Source organism: Littorina saxatilis, linkage group LG12 (assembly GCF_037325665.1).
Source record: "Littorina saxatilis isolate snail1 linkage group LG12, US_GU_Lsax_2.0, whole genome shotgun sequence".
Classification (NCBI taxonomy): Eukaryota; Metazoa; Mollusca; class Gastropoda; order Littorinimorpha; family Littorinidae; genus Littorina; species Littorina saxatilis.
In genome coordinates this window covers 11,706,571-11,724,183 of record NC_090256.1, presented here as the reverse complement: position 1 = coordinate 11,724,183, position 17,613 = coordinate 11,706,571, and the positions used below count along the sequence as shown (strand labels likewise).

Sequence of the window (17,613 nt, the reverse complement as noted above, 5' to 3'; positions counted from 1 at the left end):
GAAAATTGTAAAAAAAAATAAAAATTTATAAAACGATCCAAATTTACGTTTATCTTATTCTCCATCATTTGCTGACTCCAAAAACATATAAATATGTTATATTCGGATTAAAAACAAGCTCTGAAAATTAAATATATAAAAATTATTATCAAAATTAAATTGTCCAAATCAATTTAAAAACACTTTCATCTTATTCCTTGTCGGTTCCTGATTCCAAAAACATATAGATATGATATGTTTGGATTAAAAACACGCTCAGAAAGTTAAAACAAAGAGAGGTACAGAAAAGCGTGCTATCCTTCTTAGCGCAACTACTACCCCGCTCTTCTTGTCAATTTCACTGCCTTTGCCATGAGCGGTGGACTGACGATGCTGCGAGTATACGGTCTTGCTGAAAAATGGCATTGCGTTCAGTTTCATTCTGTGAGTTCGACAGCTACTTGACTAAATATTGTATTTTCGCCTTACGCGACTTGTTTTTCTTTGTCTTTGTTGGAGATGCATAGTTTTGTATGATTGATGTTATTTGATGTTCCTGTGTGATGTTGATATTGTGTACCAAAAAGAAATAAAAACGTGTTACAAAAAAATTTAAAAACAAAATTATAAGGACAGCCATTAGGATTTTTGAGAAGAAGAAGAGTAAGAATTGCCCGCTTCTGTTGGATACAGATTACTGGGAAGCTTTAAATACACCTCGAACAAACAGATCACGAAACAAATAAAAATGTTTAGTCCCATTCACGACTTAGTGGCAATGCTGTTGTCCGTGCTCCACATGGGATGGGCTGGCAGGGCACGCGAGTAGTAACTTTAAGATTTACACACACACACACACACACACACTCTCCCACTCACAACCACACACACACATGATCTCTCTCTCTCTCTCTCTCTCTCTCTCTCTCTCTCTCTCTCTCTCTCTCTCTCTCTCTCTCTCTCTCCCCCCCCCCCGCCCCCCCGTCCAACCCCCACACATTCCCCTTGTACACGACCATACACATGTCATTTACCTCTTCCATACAGTATTTAGACGAGGTAGTGTTGTAATGTCTTATTAGTTTTAGTTCAGGTATGAATAGTTTTATTTTGATGTTTGTGGAAGTATTCATGTCATGGTTATTGCATGTATGTTCACCCCCATCATAAAGGACAAGGCCATTTACGATTCAATAGTCCAATCCAATCCAGTCTCGCTACCCCACTTACATACCATACCTCCCCCCCCCCCCCCAAAAAAAAAAAAAAAAAAAAAAAAAAAAAAAAACCCACTCCCTTTGATTACGACTTTCTTTACCTGCTCAGTCTTCTCTTCGATGCGAATACGCTGTAACTCGAGTCGCGTCTGCAAGGTGCCAACGTCCCAAAAACCTTCTTTCAGATGATCCACCTCCCTTACTGCCTTGTCCCGCTCATCCTTCATGTCATGCAGTTTTTCCTCCATCTTCCCCTTCCTGTGAGCCACCAACCCCCACATACACACACGCAGGCAGGCAGGTGGGAAGGCACGCAGACAGGCACACAGACGGGCACGCACGCTCGCACAAACACACACACACACACACACACATACACACACACATACACAAACACACACATAACCACACACACACAAACACACACACACACACACACACACACACACACACACACACACACACACCAGGGTTAAGAAAGCTTGCGTGCGTTAGTAGGAATACCTTTGTTGCCCTGTGGTCGTCATCGTCGGCGTCATGGTCGTCGTCGTCGTAATCATCATCATCATCATCATCATCATCGTCGTCGTCGTCGGCATCATCATCATCATCATCATCACCATCACCATCATCATCATCACCATCATCATCATCATCATCATCATCATCATCATCATCATCATCATCATCATCATCATCATCCATCAATATAGCTATTCTGATGAACACGTGGGGGAATTCGGGGGCTGTGATTGGATGGTCTCTTCCGATCATCAAAGCATAATGCGGCGGAAGTCGGCCATTTTACTCAATATCCAAAAGCATATTGAGAAAAATGGCCGACGCATGATTCCGGTTCACCCATCTGTACCACGGCGATGTTTCTATCGACAACAGCATACACTGACAACTTAAAAGGCTGTTTCAACAACTGTGTTGTGAAGTCGAATGCACTTGGAGTCAGTTTTTCTTCCAAAGTCAGAAAGCGTGTAGCGGTGTGCATGTCTGCGCGAACATGATGCGCGTAAGAAGTTTGTCTGCTATCAAAACCTGAGATCAACGCATCGACGCAAAAACTGTCATTTTGTAAGTTTGGAACAACAAATCAAGGTCATAACAGCTATATAATCGCTATTGTGTTTTCAGCGTAGCAATAGGGTCCGATATTTAGACTCGAACAAGTATAATGCGACTCGTCTTCGACTCGTCGGCATTATACTTGTCTCGTCTAAATATCGGACCCTATTGCTACGCTGAAAACACAATAGCTGTTAATGGTTGCCAGCCTTAACTTACAGTCGAACTTTGTTCTGGGGGATGGCTTGCTCGCGCTCCTTTATGAGATCCTTCATGTCCCTGACCTGCCTGACCAGCCCCCCCACATCGGCCCTGCTCTTGTCCTCCTCCTCCTGCAGCTCGATCAGCTGGTGGTACACGATGTTCACCTCCTGCACGGTTCATGATCACTTTTTAGAATCCTAAAACACAAGAATTGTTGGTAATAGGAACGTGTTATTATTGACAAAACAAAATGTTACATTTACCGGTACGTCGATCGCCCCAGCGGTCTTTGAAAAAGACAGAGAGACTGACACTTATGTTACAAATAATCAACTCATCTCAAATTCGGCGATGATACTGGCTGGCAATATGCCGGCGAGGTAATGATCAATGACGAAATCATTTTATTTCATGATAAGTGTTGGTATACGCCCTCGCGGTAAAACCAATCGGGGCATGCTCCCGACTCCTGCACGGCCACATGCATTCCGTATTAGTCTCATAATTAATCGTCCCCTTGCAGAGAACTTCGGGTCGCTTCCCGGCAGTGGACCCCAAGTACAGTATTCTACCAACTGAGCTACCAGACCCCAACCAGATTATTGCAAAGACTCCATCTCTTTCTGTAAACATATTTTGTTTGTGAACCTCAAAGTTAATAATTTGGAAACATTTCTGGCTCTTCTTCTCCAGTGCATTTACTTCACGACAACCTCTTTTCCCGCCTACATCTTCCTTCCACCGTCCCCCCCCCCCCCCCCCCCCGATCATCTTAAAGAGGAGTTACTTGTGGGGATGTTTATAAGGTAGTACGTAATGGCAGTACGCTCGCATGGCTCTGATGATAGGCCAATTAAGGCAGACACTCTGACTGAAGCTTCTGTGTGCCAGGTAGGCCGTCCGCAACGACTAGAGCTCAGGGATGCTGCTATAGGATGTTTTTATTAGACAAATTTGCCTAAATGACCATACACGTTTTTGCAGTTATCGGAAGTGTTAGGCAGTCTTTGACACCTGCGCTGGGGTGCACGAAGCGAAAGTGGCTATGGGTGCCACCCACTTGGGTCATACTTGGGTGGGAGCCAGCCGCGGGGTCTGATTGGTTGACCTCGAGATTGGTGGTGATTTCAACCAATCAGACCCTGAGGCTGGCTCCCACCCACTTCGGCGGTACCCTCGTTCGCTACGTGCCCCTCCGCCCAGGTGCCAGGAGGTTGGTTCCCGCATAGCTCTCACTTATGTCGTATGCTTTTGGAGCGCTTACGTTTCTTTGTTTCTTTGTTTCTCAATCTTTGGCACCAAATATCCTCCAGTGGGAAAATAAATCGGCAAATCTACCGAATGAACGGCAAAGCTTTCGGCGATTCGAAAGAAATGTCGGCCTTTCGTTGACTGCCGGTACCAACTGACACCCTGCAACGTACTCTTCGGGGGTAGCCCTGCATGTATACTCACGCGTTTGAGGTTGGCTACGTTTTCGTCAGTCTGTCTGTAGATATCTTCTACCGCTTTGGACCTGGCTGTCGACACATCCCGGTTGGCTTTCAGCGTACGAACCTACATCATACGAGAAAAGCATTGATTCCCAGCCTGAAGAAGTCAGCGACTGTCTGACGAAAAGTTGATGAAAAATTCAATGATCAATGAATGAATGAGTCTTATATCGCGCATATTCCGTGGGTACAGTTCTAGGCGCTCTGCAGTGATGCCGTGTGAGATGAAATTTTATACGGCCAGTAGATTGCAGCCATTTCGGCGCATATTTACCTTTCACGGCCTATTATTCCAAGTCACACGGGTATAGGTAGACAATTATTAACTGTGCCTAAGCAATTTTGCTAGGAAAGACCCTTTTGTCAATCGTGGGATCTTTAACGTGCACACCCAATGTAGCGTACCCGGGGGGTGGTTCGGACACCGAAGAGAGTCTGCACACAAAGTTGACTCTGTGAAATAAATTTCCGCCTAACCTGGGATCGAACTCACGCTGACAGCGGCCAACTGAATACAAATCCAGCGCGCTACCAACTGAGCTATATCCCCGCTGTTGCTGGTTGCTGTTGTGTATTTTCTTTTTGTTTTGAGAAAAGCATTGATCTTGTCAAGCTGTTAAGTTTGGTTTAAACGCGCTTTGATTCAGATCAGGTATTATACTCTCTCTCTCTCTTCATCTCTCTTCATCTCTCTCTCTCTCTCTCTCTCTCTCTCTCTCTCTCTCTCTCTCTCTCTCTCTCTCTCTTCATCTCTCTTCATCTCTCTCTCTCTCTCTCTCTCTCTCTCTCTCTCTCTCTCTCTCTCTCTCTCTCTCTCTCTCTCTCTCTCTTTCTGCGCCCTCCCCCCACACTTGGTGTGTCTGTGCGTCTGTCTCTCTCAGCCCCAACACAACTAAAAATAAAACTCAACGTTAAGGCTTTGTTGTTGTTGTTTACAGACGGTCCAAACGCTACATAAATTGTATTGTGCACTGATTGCTCAAGTGAGTCAACAATATTATTCTCGTTCTCCAGTCAACAAAGCGCCTTAAAAATGCAAGGCAACTTAGACCTAAAGGTCGAACTGACTTTATGACCCAAACGTAGGATTGGATGCAAAATAGCCATTGCTGGTTTATGCAAATGCTTGCAGAAATCTGTATGCTTATTTATTTGTTTCTGTGCTTATGTTGTTCTTTTCCAGCCGGTGTAACACGAAATTTTACTCCACGAAAAATTTACTCCGGAGTAAATATTTCGTACGAAATTCTTACTCCGAGTACACTTTTCGTACGAGAAAAGAACTCCCCAAGGCACGAAAAAATTACTCCCTCCACGAAATTTGTATTCCCCATTTTTTTTTACTTCCAGTAAAAATCTCGTACGAAATAATGGGATGCGGGCGAAGGGATAATGCCAATAAGTGATCTCGCGCACACGAATGTCGCGCTACCCTCCTTCCACCCCTTCCACCACCAAGACTAACAGGGGACAAGGGAGTAAACATTTCGTACACCTGGCATGGGAAGTTAAATTGCTCGTGTTGGGGTGAAGTAATTTATTCGTTATTTATTCGTCAGGGGAGTAACATTTTCGTACGACATGTTTTCTCGGAACTCACCTGTCTTGGGGAGTAATTTTCTCGTGCAATGGGGGAGTGGTTTTTTCGTAAAGGGAGTAACTTTTTCGTACGAAATGTTTACTCCGGAGTAAAAATCTCGTGGGAGTAATTTTCTCGTGTTACACCGGTACAGCCCCACTCATAAGACCCCAACACATCTGAGAAACGCAGGCCTTGAAAGAGAGGAGGTCTTTTTATGGAGGTACAATTTCAGAGGTTTTAAACTCCCCCGAAATCGGCGTATGGCTGCCTGAATGGCGGGGTAAAAACGATCATACACGTAACAATCCACTCGTGCCAAAACAGGAGTGAACGTGGGAGTTTTAGACCGTCATGAACGAAGAAAGAGAAGAAGAAGAGGTTTCATACAGAGAATCTGAAAAGCTAGGGTCTTAGAAAGGGGAGAAGTCTCAAAGGTTGGGGACTGTACAGGGATGTCGTTAGGCGTCGGGCATCGGACATAGACCGATTAAAAGGCTCAAATGTCCGATTCACATAGCCGCATGGCGGTCAGATGTCCTATCGTTTTCAACTGAGCGCGGTCATTGTCCGATAAGAACTCCATTCCAGCGGACAGCGCGATATTTGATACTTTTCCTTTTGTGATAGAACTCTTCAAAAAGCGACCGAGCGCACTCGCGTACAGGTGCACTGAAGTTGTGCAGTGCAGATCTTGCATTTTCCGAACCGTTTGCGGTATAAGCCGTTTGTGCACATCCGTCAACAGCATACTAAAGTTAGGAGTACGGGAGACAACTCCAACTGACCAAGGCTCGCGTCTGTAAAGTTTCGTCACTTGAAGATGGTGTTGGTACAACCGGAAATTCACACACACGGTCTTTCATGGCTGACCCTGTTTAGTACTCGCTTCTCAGTAGTTGGTTAGAATTTGACAGCAAAAGAGACCATCTATATATATAGGCAAACTGTTTTGTCGAATCTGTCGAGAAAAAGCTCTGTCAGGAAATCATGCAGTGTGTGTGCCAATCAAAGTAAGAGTGCTGAAGTTTTTGGTTACTTTTGAGTTTGTTTGTTTCTTTTGTGTGTTTTCCTGTTTGAAACAAAAGTGATAAAACAATATACGCACACATTGTTGGTGCATATACTGATATGACATGTGTGTGTCTGTGCACATGATAATGTTATGTTTTGCACACAATAATAATGTCCTATTAAAATGTCTGAAAGCAGTCAAATGTCCTATTGATGCCGAAGAGTTCAGGACATTAAATTGTGTCCTATAGGTATGAGTTTGTGGCAACATCCCTGGGGCTGTCTGAAAAGAAGAGTTCCACTGCATACCTCTTTGCGCATCTTCTCCCGATTGCTCTCGGAGATCATGAGCTTTTCGTAATGGGCTTCATACTCCAGCAGGAACTGATCCGCACGGGGGTCGCCCTTCACGGGCTTGAGCAAGTCTATCACCTGTAGAAACAGCAACAGTAATAATAATTCATGATCTTGTTGTTTGTTTCATACTCTAGCATAAACTGATTCAGATGGGGGTCGCCCTTCACGGGGCTTGAGTCTATCACCTGTAGAAACAACAACAGTAACAATAAGTTCATGATCTTGTTGTTTGTTTCATACTGTAGCAATAACTGATCCACACGGGGCCGGGTCGCCCTTCACGGGCTTGAACAAGTCTATTATACCTGTATGCACAGCAACAGTAACAATATATTAAGTTCATGAGCTTGTAGTTAGCTTCATAGTTAGCTTGGAGGGCAAAAGAAAAAGATATAGGCATTTATTTATTTGTTCTGAATTAATTTTGCAAGTTGGCATAGGATTTATATGCGACTATGATTGATTTGTAGTACATATTCCAGTGAAAGGATGCCCTTAATTAGCGCCTATTAAAAGCCTGATCTAGGTTCACACGATCATTTACACGCCAAGGAAAGCACTCTTAAAGGGACGGTCTCTAATCGCCCCATTAGCTACAAAGTCCCAATGATGTAGGTCGTGTAATACCTGTACTATTTGTTTCGATGTAATAATAAAGGATCATCTTTCCGCAGGACAACCAAATAGAATAATCTGATGTTTTGTTGTCTTTTAAAAAAAAATTTTTTTTTTTTACAATACTTCACACAATTATGACTCTCTCGCGATGTCGATCAACGTTTTCCAAACCGTAAGGATTACCTCATTTTTGATTAAAATGTTTACCCGCAAACCATTCCAAAAGTAGTCTGCAGTGCTTTTTACGGCGCTTTTAGGAATTGCAAAGGAACGAAGTGAAAACGCTTTCTTGTGAGATTATTGGTCTTCCGCGATCCGAGAAACCGGCACGGTTGGCCTATTGGTAAGGCGTCCGCCCCGTGATCGGGAGGTCGTGGGTTCGAACCCCGGCCGGGTCATACCTAAGACTTTAAAAAAATTTGGCAATCTAGTGGCTGCTCCGCCTGGCGTCTGGCATTATGGGGTTAGTGCTAGGACTGGTTGGTCCGGTGTCAGAATAATGTGACTGGGTGAGACATGAATCCTGTGCTGCGACTTCTGTCTTGTGTGTGGCGCACGTTATATGTCAAAGCTGCACCGCCCTGATATGGCCCTTCGTGGTCGGCTGGGCGTTAAGCAAACAAACAAACAAACGATCCGAGAAGTACGGTGAAAGTTAAAACTATCCGTTGTAATTGCGAAGCCCAGCTGGTCAGAAGCGATTTCTTACCGTACTTTTAGGTTTGCTTGCAGAACCAGGGCAACAAAACAAAATCGAGCATCATTACGGTCCAAGAAGCGTGCATGCTAAAGGCGCAATCATCTGTTCAGTGCGAAGACCAGCTTACCTTTTGTCTCTCACGCTCGATACGAAGAACAGCTTCATCCTTCCCCGCCTGAAAGAAGGGAAAAAACCTAAGTAAAAAACGCACCTTACAAGTAAACATGAACAATTCGTAAAAAAAAAAAGAAGGGAAGAATGAACAAGACACAACAATCAGGAACATCTGTGCACAAGTCTACCGATGTTTGCTATTTTGACAACGTTCGCTGCAGAATGATTCAGCTTGCTAAAACTACCCACACACAAAGACACAATGACACACACACACACACACACACACACACGCACGTGACACACACACACACACACACACACACACACACACACGGCGCGCGCGCACATGATCACAGATCCACCTTATGCATTTGCCCTACGCGTCCCAGCAACTTCGAACAAAATGGTTACACAACCACTCACACTTGTGACTACCATGGTTGACACGATTTGAAGATACCTTTCGTCCCGTGCGGACTATTTTTAACACCGCGACACTTCTTCCTGAACATGTTAAGGTGATAACAGTACCCGTCCACTTGGACACATGCAAAAATGCAATAGCCTTGCTGCGTCGTACTGAGCAGATTGGGATTTTTTTTACATTTTTTTTTTTAACATTTTTTAAAGTTGATACCGGTGTTGGTTACTACACATTTCAACAACAACAACAACAACAACAACAACAACAACAACAACAACAACAACAACAACAACAACAACAACAACACATTCCCAGTCAACACAGAAAGAAGTCAGGTTGAAGATTTCGTGTGTTTTTTTTAGGGACTTTTAGAAGCACAGCCCTTCCCGTGTGGAGGATTTGGCTCACCATCTAAGTTCTTATCATGCATTTACATTTGATAAAGCAGTCCCTTCCCTTAGACACACACACAAATCAACGTCCCGACTGTCTCTTGTAGCAAACTTGGGCAGGATGTTGATTTTCGGCATGTGTCTAAATAGAGGAACGGCGTTATGCTGGCAAGATCTGAGATGATGAAACGAATCGTTTTGCACGGAAAAGACTTTGCCTTTTATGAGCACAGTATAAATCAGAAATACGGTAGGGAGCGGACCTACCTGCAGCATCTCTGCACTACACTGCGAACCGCCAACAACTGCTTCTAATGTATACTGGCGGGGCCCAGGCCATGGACACTTTTTATAATCACACTGATAGATTATTTAGTGAAAGCACACGGCTCCTACTGTGGAAGGGATGTTTGCTGTTGGGGTATCAACCGGGCAAGCCAAAACAGTGTTCTCATCTTTGAAATTAATATCGATTGCATTGGATATATATGATCAGCTTTGACTGTCATAAATGTGTAGACCTGTCCCTTGCGCATCCTTGTGAATGTGAATATGTTCTTGGTTTTTAAAACAAGATAGTGAGTCAAAGCTATGCTTGTCATCAAAAATATGAGTTCCTCAAAAGTAAACAACAACAACAACAACAGCAACAACAACAACAACAACCGGCAACAACTACAACAACAACAACTACAACTACAACAACAGCAACAACAACAACAACCGGCTAACGCACTACATAATCATATTCATAACAAAATAATGAAATGTATCTGCGGAACCAATGATACTGTATCTCTGATGGATTATTTATTCAAACGACAACAACAACAACCCAACCCGACAACAGCAACAACAGCGGGGCAATCCGTTCACATTTTGCCTTCAAAGTTCAATTGTCTTCATTGTTCAGACTCGTTCGCCTATCCATCAGCCATTGAATGTGTCTTACGCCCCTGACGAAAGATCAGTAAATGTCTAGCCGTTGGTGTTTACACATACCTCCAAATGCGACATAACATTTTTGACATGTTGCATGGTGTTGTCTGTGCACAGTGATTTCTTCTGTCCGGCACATGCATCGTACTATGCATTTTTCTGACGTCATAGCATGTAATGTTCTGACGATTTTTGTTCGTTCTGATCATTCTGGAATTGGAGAAGAGATAGATCTTTGTCTTTGCAGCGAAGTTTCTTTTTCAACTTTTTGTCTGCAGGGGAAAATGGGACAAAGCACATCAAGGCATAAAGGTTATGTGAGTATAATGACACTTTTTGTACGGATTGAGTCAGAGGAAAATACAAACATGCACATTCTTGACTGATTTGGCAGAGCCCGAGACTGACTGGACCGCCACTGGATATGAAGATATCCAAGACTCACTTTAGAACTTTGAATTTTCACAGAAGATCCACAAAAGCAACTCCATCGATATCATTAGTAAGCTTATCCTAGATCACAGAAACTGTGAGCAGGCCTTTGTGTAAACTAAATCCCATCCAAGGGTAAAGCCGTCTTCGTCTGTTGACTCATTAGGCCAAAAAAAAAAAATAGGTGTGGTTACGGTAACATAGCCCCAAAAAAATAGGGTAGGAAGGTAGGCAATCACTTTTTTTTTTTTAACTTTTTTTCTAATGTGTACAAAATTAAACCTACTTGACAGGGAAATAAGTGTGCGACTCGGGCGCTTTCGCTTTCATTGCGTTTTCTGCACGCGTTTTCTTTTTTTTTTCTCTTTTTTTTGACAAATGTAATAAAAAGTTATAGGGTCGGCCCCTAAAAATAGGGTAGGTCGGGTTACCGTAACCACACCTATTTTTTTTTTAGGCCTTACAGTTCGTATCAATTTGTAAGTCAGCCTTGACCAGACCACAGGCGGAAGGTATCGTTCACTGGACCACTACTTACATAGAAAGACTACTATGTAAGTAGTGGTCCATGCAGTGAACGATACCTGCCGCCTGTGACCAGACGAGCAAAGTGCCGTGATACTCTTTCTTTTATCGTTTCAAAATATGTTTGGTTTAAAGGTTGCTTCATGTCTTGCAACACACACACAACAAAAATATATAGGGGAAGGGCTCCTAATATGGACCACTTTTTGACTCACATGCGAAGCAAAAGTGAGTCTATGTACTCACCCAAGTCGTCCGTCCGTCCGTCCCCCCCGTCCGTCCGTCCGTCCGTCCGGCCGTCCGGAAAACTTTTACGTTGGATATTTCTTGGACACTATTCAGTCTATCAGTACCAAATTTGGCAAGATGGTGTATGATGACAAGGCCCCAAAAAACATACATAGCATCTTGACCTTGCTTCAAGGTCAAGGTCGCAGGGGCCATAAATGTTGTCTAAAAAACAGCTATTTTTCACATTTTTCCCATTTTCTCTGAAGTTTTTGAGATTCAATACCTCACCTATATATGATATATAGGGCAAAGTAAGCCCCATCTGTTGATACCAGTTTGGTTTACCTTGCTTCAAGGTCAAGGTCACAGGAGCTCTTCAAAGTTGGATTGTATACATATTTTGAAGTGACCTTGACCCTAAACTATGGAAGATAACTGTTTCAAACTTAAAAATTATGTGGGGCACATGTTATGCTTTCATCATGAGACACATTTGGTCACATATGATCAAGGTCAAGGTCACTTTGACCCTTATGAAATGGGACCAAAATAAGGTAGTGAACCACTAAAAGTGACCATATCTCATGGTAGAAAGAGCCAATAAGTAGAGGTTACATGCCGAGTCTCAGTGATTATTAAAAATAATGGTCGAAGTTGGCGGATCATGAAAAATGCGAGCTTCAGCGAGCTTTTTCATGACCGCGAACTGAGACCATTATTTTTAATAATCACTGAGACGAGGTGTGTAACCTCTTTATTCCTCCTTTCTTCAGTTATTCAAAGAAAACAGGAGTTTTTGTGCGAAAGTTTGATCGAATCCGAATCACTCAACCAGTCAATCTGCGCAGGCGATCGATTAATGCGCGGTTGTATAGTTCCGTGCAAATCATTCCATTCTGTTAACACTTCTTGTCAGTTTCCCTGTTTTGGACTAAAATCAAGTACACAGATATGCTGTTATTCTGCTGTGGCGGTAAAGGCAGATATTGTGTGTTCTGTTTATGTTTTAGTATCGCTTAGGATAATGTTCTTTCGTCAAATGGGACTAGCAGACGAACTTTTGCACCCGTGTTCCAACGTTAATTACTGTATGAAGTTCAGTTTTCTGGGGAAAATAGTGTACGAAACCGATTTATGTTGTTTAAATCGATGAGATGTGTGCACTTGGTTGCCTGTGATCTGTTTATAAAATGAAATATTGTTGAAAACTGACCGTCGGATTGCAGTCAGTGTTGTCGAAGAAACTGAGTTAAAAGAAGGGGAACTACTCTTGTCGCTAGAGTATGAGTTACTTGCCTTGGGAATTTGCCATGAACGGTTTGTGCACGGCAGATCTAGATTCAGAAAACAACCGAACTCATGGATTTTATATGGAGATTCATGTGTTCAGGCCTGTAGTTGTTAATTTAAATGCGGTATGTTTGTATTGTTTGCTCCAGAGATGTATACTTCGTACGTATAGAGCGTTCGGAACTTTTCAGTCGCAAAAGTAGTACCGGCGAAACAGAACAGCTTCTCAACCCATTGCACTATCGAGGATTCAGGCTGTTGCTGGCTCGTTATTTGTTTGGTTGCTGGGTCATTATCGAAAAATAACTAGCTCTACACGTTTACAGAGGTAAAGAAGCAGAGAGGGGAATAAGTAGAGGTTACATGCCGAGTCTCAGTGATTATCAAAAATAATGGTCGAAGTTAGAGGATCATGAAAAATGCGAGCTTTAGCGAGCTTTTTCATGACCGCGAACTGAGACCATTATTTTTTATAATCACTGAGACGAGGTGTGTAACCTCTTTATTCCTCCTTTCTTCAGTTATTCAAAGAAAAGAGGAGGTTTTTTGCGAAAGTTTGATCGAATCCTATTCACTCAACCAGTCAACCTGCGCAGGCGATCGACTCTGTGACTGATTAATGCGCGGTTGTATAGTTCCGTGCAAATCATTCCATTCTGTTAACACTTCTTGTCAGTTTTCCTATTTTGGACTAAAATCAAGTACACAGATATGCTGTTATTCTGCTGTGGCGGCAAAGGCAGATATTGTGTGTTCTGTATATGTTTTGGTATCGCCGGGCTTCTTTCGTCAAATGGGACTAGCAGACGAACTTTTGCACCCGTGTTCCAAAGTTAAAAACTGTATGAAGTTCAGTTTTCTGGGGAAAATAGTGTATGAAACCGCTTTATGTTGTTTAAATTGATGAGATGTGTGCATTTGGTTGCGTGTGATCTGTTTATTAAATGAAATATTGTTGAAAACTGACCGTCGGATTGCAGTCTGTTGTCGAAGAAACTGAGTGAAAAGAAGGGGAACTACTCTTGTCGCTAGACAAAGTATGAGTTACTTGCCTTGCGGGAAATTGCTTGTGATGAACGTTTGAGCACGGCAAATCTAGATTCAGAAAACAACCGAACTCATGGATTTTATATGAAGATTCATGTGTTCAGGCCTGTAGTTGTTAATTTAAATGCGGTATGTTTGTATTGTTTGCTCCAGAGATGTATACTTCGTACGTTAGAGCGTTCGGAACTTTTCAGTCGCAAAAAGTAGTACCGAAACAGAACAACTTCTCAACCCATTGCACTATCGAGGATTCAGGCTGTTGCTGGGTCGTTATTTGTTTGGTTGCTGGGTCATTATCGAAAAATAACTACCCCTACAAGTTTACAGAGGTAAAGAAGCAGAGGGGGGAATAAGCACCATTGTACTTCCTATGTCTTGAATTAACAGCTTTGTGTTGCATGACCTTGGATGACCTTGACCTTGGGTCAATGTCACATGTATTTTGGTAGGAAAAATGTGTAAAGCAGTTCTTAGTGTATGATGTCATTGCTAGGTTTAGCTGAAGGTCAAGGTCATGTAAAGGTCAAGGTCAAGCATGTGAGTCGTATGGGCTTTGCCCTTCTTGTGTGTTTGGTAGTTCTTCTCTCTTAGGTTAACCCGTTAGGCCTAATTAGAGTGAAATAGCTTTGATAGACATTCAGCAAAAATTAAATACAGAAAAAATCACAGAGTCCATATTAGGAGCCTGGGTGCCTAATATGGACCAGTGAAGCGGCCTTCACGAATCACTGTAAAAAGCTCCCTATACTTCAAAATAACATGATACAACTTATTGTACAAGTCAGACTAATTAAAATATGCTTTAGATTTAGCTGTTTCGGGTTGATGAGAGCATTATCCCCGAGTACGCTAGTACTTGGGCTCAGCAGACTTTAATTGTGTGTCTGTCTGTGTGTGTGTCTTTCTCCACTTAACAGCTTATTGCTGGGAAACTACTGGGCGCAGTTCGTTCAAAAGTTGATAATAGGTCCGATTGATCGTATTAAAACTTCATAATGTTACCTGGGACCTAAATGCGAAATAAACCACAAAAACGACTTGGCCGAAGGAGGAGTTCACACCGGCGGGGCAACACGCAGCCATTGAGCTGATAGAACAGCCGAACGCGTCACACACTGATGAGAAAAGCCGAACGCGTCACACACTGACGAGAAATATAGCATGCGTCTCGCATGCGAGACGATTTGCCAGGCTTTGCGCGTTGTGTGTTTGAACAATTTGATTTGTTGTGTACCGCATTTTCTACCAAGCGTTGGTTGCTCGGTCGCGACTGCGGTGGTTTAGAGGTCGCGATTTTGTGTTTTGATTAGTTTCATATTAATTTGTATTTTTTCTTATGGTTTCCTTTGTTTACATATGTTTCAGTCTTTTACCTTCACTTTACATTAAAGAATTTGGTAAAACTACCTGGGGCGTGATAAATGCAAGAATCCGCGAGCCAGGACAGTAAAAGAACTTCGTGGGCCACCAGTTATGAAGAGGGTCGGTAGTATATTTTTCACTGTGATCAAATAAAAGAGAAAGGCCAGTACGCACATCGTACTTATATAGCAAAGGGAATGCCTGTAATTCACACAGAGCAATCACTTGGTCTTAAACGTGCACACTAAAGACACAAACTTTCATACTGGGGGAGCGAGCCAGTCTGAAGAGTACTCGGGTCCAGCGCGAGCGTTTTTTATATATCCTCATTTAAAACCCACTATTTTGTGGCACGGGTGAAAATTCATGTTATGAAAACAAAACAATGGTGCACTGACACACGCCACACCATACCGTATACACGCACCTCAGCACCCTGAGAGAGAGAGAGAGAGAGAGAGAGAGAGAGAGAGAGAGAGAGAGAGAGAGAGAGAGAGAGAGAGAGAGAGAGAGAGAGAGAACAAGAACAATTCTTTATTTAAGGGTAATAGAGTAAGCAGTGTTCTGCTTTTTTACATCTGGCCCTCGCCTTAAAGAGGAACTAGCCTAAAATTGCTAAAGAATAAACAAGTAGGAAAGAGAGAGAGAGAGAGAGAGAGAGAGAGAGAGAGAGAGAGAGAGAGAGAGAGAGAGAGAGAGAGAGAGAGAGAGAGAGAGAGAGAGAGAGAGAGAGAGAGAGAGAGAGAGAGAGAGAGAGAGAGAGAGCATTCCGCGTCATCACTGTCTGTCCGTAACCATGCCTGCAAGGGAAATCACTCTATACTCTTTTCCTCGGAAAAGCAGAGACATAGATAGAATGTCTCTGGGAAAAGTAACTTTCGGTTTCCGTTCGGCTTTGACGGGCCAAACCGGCCATTGATTTACTCGGTCGGCCCGAGTCATAGCGGCCTGAACTGAACTGCTGACCACGGCTGATACACAACGATTATCGCCGTCATGGCTTGTGGGAACAGTTCAGGCTCCGTCCTGTCCAACGTGTTTGTTGTGTGTGAATTGTGCGACGAAGAGGCGGAAGCGAGGAACCACTGCGACGAATGCCTGACGAACTTTTGCGACCGTTGCGCTCGCTCGCACGGCAAGCGGTTTGCAGGGAAAGAGCGGCACCGCGTAGAGCATGGGGTCTGCTGCTACGACATGGAGCTGGAACTCTGCCCCGAAGATGGACAGAAGATGTCGTTTTTCTGCAAGGCGTGTCAGTTGCGTGTCTGTCCTCAGTGCGAGCTGAAAAGAAAGCGACACCTCATGCATGAAGTTGTCACTTTGGACCAGCAAGTGGGCTGTGAAAAGGTTTCACCTAGCGATTGAAAGCTTTACTTCCTGGTTATTTAAAGGCACAGTAAGCCTCCCGTAAACCATCACAGATACTGTCAGGCTTTTACACACAATACAAACACCCTTTCATTTAAACACTCACCGCTTGAGAACATCCTAGGTGCCCTACGTAAAGCCCGTCCTTAATTGAGCCCGTAGTCGACTATACCATAGACCAAATAGATAAATGGTCTATGACTACACGAAGCTTCGCGAAGTCTTTATGCCGAAAACCCGCAGCTACGGCGAAGTACTTTGTCCACTACATCGCTTCGCAAGTTTTGACATGCGAAGCTTCGCCGTAGCACGCAACGAAGTTGCTGTTTTCGTAAGAAGAGTGCTTTTCGATTCAAGATGGACGACGAAATCAGACTCAATACTATAGTGAAGAATGAATTTATCAACTTTGGTTGACCTGAAGTACAAGAACTAACCTCCTACCTGTATTATTTCATACTGCGATGCATTGACATGTTGAATGAAACTCGAAATCCCAGCGCTCAAGCCGTTTGGTCCCGGCCGTGCTAAGTAAACAAAATAGAACACATAAATATGTGTTACAATTAACTTACGTCATTATCAAGTACGTAAAGTACAATTTGTGACGTAAAGTACTCAGAAAGAAGCACACCACGCGCTGGTCGAGACTACGCACGTGCGCTTTCTGGCTAATAAGTCTAATTGAGACGCCAAGACATGAAAAGATAACTCTCTTCTCCGCCATAGTGCCTTTGCTTGGACTTCGTCGAAGCTTCGACGAAGTCTAGTTCAGGTAGCTTTGCGAAGTGAGCTACGCGTAGTCGACTTCGCCCAATTAGGGACAGGCTTAAAGAGCGAGCAAATTTCAAAGAATAGATTTTTCTTACCCCTGAGCCAGCGTGAACCCGTGTGATCCAGTTTCCCTTTTTCACAATGTAGTCGTCAGTTAGTAATTTGAATGCGACTCGATGTGAGCTTATCTGCAATAGCACGTTATTATGTACCTCTGACTATGCACGAAACAAACGGCTGTGGTTCACAAGAACTCTAGCGATGGCTTTTGACTGTTCAGAGGAACTGGCGATAGGCAGAAACCGTCGTCTGCTACGAGAACCATGACCTTGCGTGACCCTGCTTCCGGGCTTTTCGTTTTTCAAAACTTCGAATTGTACTGATCTTGTCTTGATGAAAAAAGAATTCTTTTATGATTTAAGAATGTTTATGTAACAAGCTGTCAATTTATTATTCAGATTTTAAAAATTAGGT

General features: G+C 43.2%; 2 protein-coding genes across 4 annotated transcripts in view; one reads left to right on the top strand and one right to left on the bottom strand.

Moving 5' to 3' along the window:
* The window catches only part of LOC138981250 (cilia- and flagella-associated protein 58-like), a 54,032-nt gene extending 43,761 nt beyond the window's left edge, over positions 1 to 10,271 (bottom strand). The window contains exons 1-6 of the mRNA XM_070354089.1: positions 10,174 to 10,271; positions 8,366 to 8,413; positions 6,873 to 6,995; positions 3,933 to 4,034; positions 2,493 to 2,644; positions 1,298 to 1,454 (exon numbers count right to left, since the gene is read on the bottom strand). Of these exons, the coding sequence (XP_070210190.1) occupies positions 1,298 to 1,454; positions 2,493 to 2,644; positions 3,933 to 4,034; positions 6,873 to 6,995; positions 8,366 to 8,413; positions 10,174 to 10,209 (618 nt within the window). The 5' untranslated portion in view covers positions 10,210 to 10,271. The remainder of the gene's footprint in view (positions 1 to 1,297; positions 1,455 to 2,492; positions 2,645 to 3,932; positions 4,035 to 6,872; positions 6,996 to 8,365; positions 8,414 to 10,173) is intronic.
* The window catches only part of LOC138981251 (ras guanine nucleotide exchange factor O-like), a 30,236-nt gene continuing 22,870 nt past the window's right edge, over positions 10,248 to 17,613 (top strand). Inside the window, exon 1 of one of the 3 annotated variants that reach the window (XM_070354091.1) lies at positions 10,248 to 10,427. In XM_070354091.1, the coding sequence (XP_070210192.1) occupies positions 10,248 to 10,427 (180 nt within the window). Of the gene's footprint in view, positions 10,428 to 15,835; positions 16,345 to 17,613 lie in introns of those variants that run through there. The other 2 variants (XM_070354093.1, XM_070354090.1) reach the window with 2 other exon arrangements.